The 6,655-nt window shown below is 39.8% G+C and overlaps 1 protein-coding gene across 3 annotated transcripts in view; it reads right to left on the bottom strand.

The window, feature by feature from the left end:
• Positions 1-818: 818 nt before the first annotated feature.
• The window catches only part of LOC107657566 (serine/threonine-protein kinase ULK2-like), a 36,220-nt gene continuing 30,383 nt past the window's right edge, over positions 819-6,655 (bottom strand). Inside the window, exons 21-26 of one of the 3 annotated variants that reach the window (XM_016445713.1) lie at positions 5,146-5,357; positions 4,887-5,065; positions 4,680-4,798; positions 3,331-3,488; positions 3,110-3,245; positions 819-2,914 (exon numbers count right to left, since the gene is read on the bottom strand). In XM_016445713.1, the coding sequence (XP_016301199.1) occupies positions 2,850-2,914; positions 3,110-3,245; positions 3,331-3,488; positions 4,680-4,798; positions 4,887-5,065; positions 5,146-5,357 (869 nt within the window). In that variant the 3' untranslated portion in view covers positions 819-2,849. The remainder of the gene's footprint in view (positions 2,915-3,109; positions 3,246-3,330; positions 3,489-4,679; positions 4,799-4,886; positions 5,066-5,145; positions 5,358-6,655) is intronic. The other 2 variants (XM_016445711.1, XM_016445712.1) reach the window with 2 other exon arrangements.

Genomic DNA, 6,655 nt, shown 5'->3' with positions numbered 1-6,655 from the left:
AGATTATTGACTGCTTCTATAGCTGTCTCATTTAGAAGGCTGCGCCCTCCGGAGGTCGCATTCGAAGGCTGCATATGTCATCGAGGCTGTCTCATTTCAGAAAAGCAAGTAGGACACTCGGAATGCGACCTTCGAATGCGACCTTCTTTCACAGGAATTCGGAGGATGCATGAGGTGTATCCTTCGCTGCTACAGATAACCCACAATTCTTTGCGTCGCCGTAAACAACCGTTGTTAAGTTGAAAAATGCCGGCGCCGGCAGATGTACACACTATAATGTACAATGTGGTATTTACAACTTACCTTAAATCGCCTCGGTAAAAACGGATAAACTTTGTTTTTAATATTCTCCTCATTTTTTTTCTCTAACAGATGTCTGCTGTACGTACGCTGCAGCTCCTCAAACATTGAACAAAATAAAACAAGTAAAAGCATTTTTTTTTTCAAATTACTTTCCAAATTTAGAAATAATTTTCCTTAATTTAAGTAGTGTTAGAGCGCAACGATGCTCTAAATGTGTTGGCATAGCAACTAGTGATGGGAAGTTCGGTTATTTTCCGCGAACCGGTGAACTGGTTCAACCGGTTCACTAAGAAGAACCGGTTAAATCGAACGATTCGTTCGCGAACCGGACATCACTAATAGCAACGTGATACTTCCTGTTTCCTTTTCCGCCTGTCCTACTAAGGCCGTCTCGTTTAATTCTAGGTTGAGGACACTTCGTATACGCATCCTACAGAGGATTCGACCTCCGGAGGGCGCAGCCTTCTAAATGAGACACAGCTTCTGTAAACAAAGTAAGCCTAATGCAGAAAATAATTCACCACTCTTCTTCAGCAAAACCAAATCTGGTACTTTAGTAGTTTGGTTTAGTTTAGTTATCTGCTACTTATTGCTTTGTTCGGTTATATTTGTGCCTGTTTAGTTGTATCTCACCTTTGTTGCACTTTAATACTGCTTTTGTTTCAAATACAGCAATATAAGTATGCAACACGTTTGTGAAACAATCTGAGACTCAAATAACAGGATAAAATTTATCTGTTTAATAAACAAAAACTGCATTTCTACAGTTTCAGACAACACAGATGCCCTTGGTAAAACACATTGATTAAAACATTTAAAACATCAACATTTGTCACTGAAAATCAAGGGAGCAGGGCCTTCAGGCAGCATCGGCCGTGGTCGTGTCGGGCTGTGATAGGCTGGTTGTAAGCGTTTATTCAGAAAGGAAAGGTGCTAAACGAGGGGCAAATACATTCTAATGTTCCACAGGTACATGTGCTCAGTACTAGTCTTCTCTAATAGTTCATCTGTACACAGTTCTCCTCAGACCTGGATAAGGAAGTCCTACAACTACAGATATGCATGGTTTTGCGGCAGATCAGCCTTCTCTTTCTGTACAGTAAATGCTTTGTAGGTTCATGAGGGGCCATTTTAAAAATAAAAACAGAGTCAGAGTGCAGGAAAGAGGGAGCGAGATGTTCAAAACATATAAAAGTTAAAGTAGACTACTCATGCTTTCAGTTCTTCAGCATCCAGAAACTGGCCACTGCAGCACCTGGGAAGTGCAGTTACATAAACACTGTCATGAACACAGTGGATGAACAGGGAAAAGAAGAGCCTGGCAGTGGTTCTATCCCGTTTACCTGCAACCTCCACATCCTGCACAGTCAATGTTTCATCGTACACAAGATATTCATGGGCGTTAATCAAGAGCTGCCATGCAAAGTGAGGTCTTGAGCTTTCTGTGAGGCCTTGAAGAATCAGTGGAAGTTGTCAGCGTCTGTTGCCTCTACAAAGAAACAAAAAATCCTAAAAACAAGGAAATCTTGTGCTCTTAAGTTGAGAGGCGGTTGATGGTGGCGGCAGCATCCACCTTCTTCAATCACTCTGTGCTCGCTCACATTCACTCCAAAATAAAAACACGCATGCAGAATGTACAAGTATTTACAGCTCACGCACGTCGTTTAAAAAAGCTACAGTATTAATATGAACATAAAAACGTTTCAGTACGGCTGAATCAAAAGGTAAGTAACTACTCAAGTATTCTGAGCATTATGGATGATTCACCACGAGGCTCTTATGTGACGCCAATGTCCAACCTGAAGCTCACGGGCCTTCCAGACACTCATTCTCAAATGATTTCACATATGGAGATGGGAAGACACCAGAGCCTCACGCTGATCTTGGAGAAGGATGAAGAATCATGATCTCCACCTTCTGCCGGATGTTCTAGGACAAGCGTCTTCCATATCTGCCTCAATAAAGTGCATTTGCTTCAAAGCTGATTTTGTAAATACTAGATTCCTCCTACGTTTAACCATGTGACTGTTTATGTGTGTGGTACCAGAAACTGAGTCCAACTTTGAACTTCACATCTGCCCCATGTCATCTTTCAAAACCATCATCAATAACACTAGCATATCTTTCTAAAACCAATAAATAATCAGCAATAGAGTGCGGTATAAAACAATAAGATGAACTGATTTGCATTGACGTTCATTTGCTGGGCCCAAGTATTCCCAGTCCAAAATCCCTTCAGTTCATATTAAAAAAAAGGGAAAAGACTTGTAAAAACAGAAGATGGATCCAAATGCAGGTCCAACATCTTTTTCATACTATAAAGTCTCTGTTTAGTTTTCATCTTTGGTAGTGAACTTGTGCACATCCTTCTCAAAATGTCATCTGCAAAAAATGTAATACTTGGTCTGTTGCTTGTGATTGAAAGGAATCAAAAGGAACTGCAAGTGCTTTGCTACAAAACAAAAACGAGGGATTTGTTTGGTCTTCTCTGTGGTTTGAGAAGATGATGGTCCCTGGAGTGAGAGCACCGGCCAAGATGACTCTCTTTATTCGTACAGGGTAACGGTGCAGTAACACAAAGCTGAGATCCTCCTGTCCACGCTTGCTTTATCTGTACAAAAGAAACACAAAGAGAAAAGCATTTTATTTCAGCTTTATATCAATTCATAAAATTGATTTAGATAAAAAGTCATTTAAAAGTGAGTCGGACTACATTGGTCACATCAGCAAAAGTAACAATCATAATGAAATGAAAATCATTAGGTTCCAAATTTTTTTTTTTTATAAATAATTCAAGTTCACTCACATTTGGTGACATTTTCTATATCAGCTGGGTCCTGGAGGATCTTGGACAGGCCTTCCAGCAGCATAGAGGCTTTGTTGTAGCGATATGCAATGTCCTCTGTCTGCTGAAACATCTCGTCTAGTGCAGCCGACTGCACCTGTTACACAAACATGGCACCAATGTTAACCACTCATTAAATCACGCAACAAAGCTCAAAGTGAGGCCGCCATGACCATCCTCACCATCTCTACAGCATGGTTATAAATGAGCTTCTCAGCTGTTACACTGTTGATCTCATCCACAAATCGCTGCTTGTCGGAGAAGAAGTGGTTGAGTTTGTCTGTGAGGTGGCGGCACAGGGAAATGCAACTCTTGTAGCGCTCGTTCAGACTCTTCACCACTGAAGTTCAGAGACAAGATACATGTTATTCTGTCAGGACCACTATCGTCAAAGATGATTGACAATTAGCATACAGTTTGAATTGGCGGTATGGTTCTGTTCTGGGCAAGAACTCCCTGCGCCTCCATGCAGCCTAGCATGGATGAGAGCAGGGAGAGCAGCAATAACCCCCCAGGGTAAACAGAACAGAACTAACATAAATGTATTGCAGATATTGTTAAAGTTCAATAATTTTATGTACACATTTTAGAATTAGTCTGATTCAAGGAGAATCAGAAGGCTGAATCCCGACTGACAGAGGAGGAGTTGGGGATGGAGGAGGGTAATTAGCTATTGAGCAATGCGAAAACTGCTGATAATACTGAGGGACCTTATATATGAATGCTTAGATAGGTGTCGTAGTCCCATAGGTATATGGGGATCAGCTGAAGGTCAGCTGATGCGAGCTTGACTAACGTGACCTGCCAGAACTAACGCTACGCTTGATTTCGTTAATTTCATCTTTTACTCTAAATTGGTGGTTCTTAACGTTTTAGAGTCCAGGGTAATAGCTGAAGGCCCCCCAAGATATTTCAGCTACTTCTGCTGCTCACTTTCAAACTTTATTTACGGAAATTACAAATCACAAAACAATTTAGCTTTAACTTTTTAGTTATTTTAGTTTAAGCAAATTTAGTACTTCAACATTTTTTTTTGTTTCATTTGATTGCCTATGCCAAAATTTCTAATTATTATGTTTGTAAAATTTAAGTTGAATTTTAAAACATTATTTACAGAAAAAAAGTCACAATACATTAAAATAACTAGACATAAATATAAATAATTAAAATTATTACATTTTATAACTCCAGAAGTTTCAATAACTGAATATTTTCAGGGTTAACACATTTACACCAATTAATTTAAATGACTTCCCTAGTCATTTGTAACTAGTTTTTTTATATTATTTTTATACTCACAAATACCAATTTCTACCCAATAAAATATTTTTGAGTAGAAAAATGTATATTCGTTCTAAAAATGCCCACGATCTTTTAGGATTTAATTTATTTTCATGACTTTAGCACATCAAGGCAAGTCCTAATAATAATTTTAAAGTCCAGGGGAAGTAACCGTAATAAGAGACTCTGTAACAAACTGAGCACACATGCACGCTTGTTTTTAGCAAAGCCATCTAATGTAGCAGCTTACCTTGTTTGACGGCCGAGGATGGATTGAGTTTGGCAGATTTGATCTGAGCTTTGGCCAGGTGCAGTGAGGATGCCAGCAGCTGTGCAGCTTTCATGTACAGCACCAGCTGCTCCACCTGCCTGTGTAAGATGATGACCAAAGCGTTATATACTCTATGCTATGAACGCTCATTGTTAAAGATCATGTGTTTGTGCGCACTGCTCTTACCCCCACTCCTTACTGAGCTGACTGATCTGATCCACCACCACGCTGTCCTGGGGCGGATAGAGAGAGGCGGCAGACGCACCCAGATCAGGTCCTCCGGCCCATAGAGAAGCGATCTCCAGCACACAGTCCGTAAAGGACAGCATCATCCGCAGGTGCATCAGGGTGTCTGTGTGCTCACGCTGCCAAACAGAAAAACATGCATGTTAGTGTTTCCCAAGAAAAGCTACTCTATACGTTCCAACTGCGTTAGCTCTCTCACCTCCATCAGTGTCTCCTCTGGCAGTTCTGGAGCTTCAAATGTAATGAATCCATCCAAGCTGGGCGGGGAGGTGCCGTAAGGGACATAGCGAAGACTGCTGGGAGCCGCTTCCGCTCCTGGTGGGGAGCTGCCAATGATCATGCCCGGGGGAGAGCCCATGTACACCTTGCCACTGGTGGAGCACAGCGAGCCAGCCGAGCTGTTGGAGCCTACTGCAGACACACAGACACACACAATCAGCCACATAGTCTATATAGAGTCTTAAGAGTCTATTAGCTTTATACCAGGTTCACACATACTCTGTTTGCAGTGCATATTTTTTTCCGCGCCCATGTTAACGGATTAGAGCGTTCACACTGCATGCGGTGCGTTCCATGTGCGGTGCGTCTGCAGCAGTGCAGCGATCGTTTCTGCACCGAGTCTATTTTTGCTGTGCTGCACGCGCTGAATTAAATTGGCAGTGCATTTTCGTGGTAAAAATGAACATGAATTGACATGAAAATGTAGTAATTACACCATGAATGCATATAATTAAAGACACGACACGCATATTTCTGGCTAGGTATATTATTAGGGATGTAACGATACACTGTGAGCCGGTTGAAAATCGATACAAATATGTGACGATTCAAATCGGTTGAGTTATTAAACGAATCACGATACAGTTGTGGGTAGGAGTTTATATGAATGTATCTCTGAGGGGAACTGACTGTCTTTAGAAAAATGTAGATGATATTTTCTTTTCATCTTGACTCTGTATAATGCACATTAAAGCAGCGTTCATAAATAGGGTCAAGCAGTGTGCTGCTTTGTTTACAGCGGTAACCAAGGAAACGTATTGCTGTTGTTACATAAGCACCACCTGCTGTCAGAGAGTGAATCTGCGTCTCATTCAGCCCGTCTGATGTTCAAATGTTTTATGTAGCATAATTTCACAAAGTTAAAGTCAGAGCATTCTGTTTTTGCTTCACATTTCGAAATTCTACAATCTAATGTAGATTAAAAACTGCTCATGCAGCATGTACACAGCATCTTTGTTTGGATTATGATTAAAATCCAGTGTTTGCCTCTAACTGAATGGAAAGACCACAGGCAAAGCCTTAGTTTGTTTATATGAAGACATGTCTTTTCTCTGTGTTTTTTATTTATTTGATTTGAGGTTTGTTTTAAAATTTCATATTTCAATTTCACAAAGAAATGTTCAGCATTTTGTCCAAGCAATAATAAAAGGACATCTTTTCATTTATAATTTGTCTCAAATCTCATTTTGTTAAAAAAAATAAATAAAATTGTGAGAAAATCGAATCGTGAAATCAGTATCGTGAATCGTATCGAATCTTGAGTTGAGTGAATCGTTACATCCCTATTATAATATATATATATATATATATATATATTAAATATATATTTATATATTATATATGTATATTATATAATATATGTCAGGATATGTTTGTGTGTGTGTGTATATATATATATATATATATATACATACACTACCGGTCAAAAG

Source organism: Sinocyclocheilus anshuiensis, unplaced genomic scaffold (assembly GCF_001515605.1).
Source record: "Sinocyclocheilus anshuiensis isolate Anshui unplaced genomic scaffold, SAMN03320099.WGS_v1.1 scaffold255, whole genome shotgun sequence".
NCBI classification, from domain to species: Eukaryota; Metazoa; Chordata; class Actinopteri; order Cypriniformes; family Cyprinidae; genus Sinocyclocheilus; species Sinocyclocheilus anshuiensis.
Note: the sequence above shows the minus strand (reverse complement) of the source record. Positions and strands in the feature narration are given on the sequence as shown.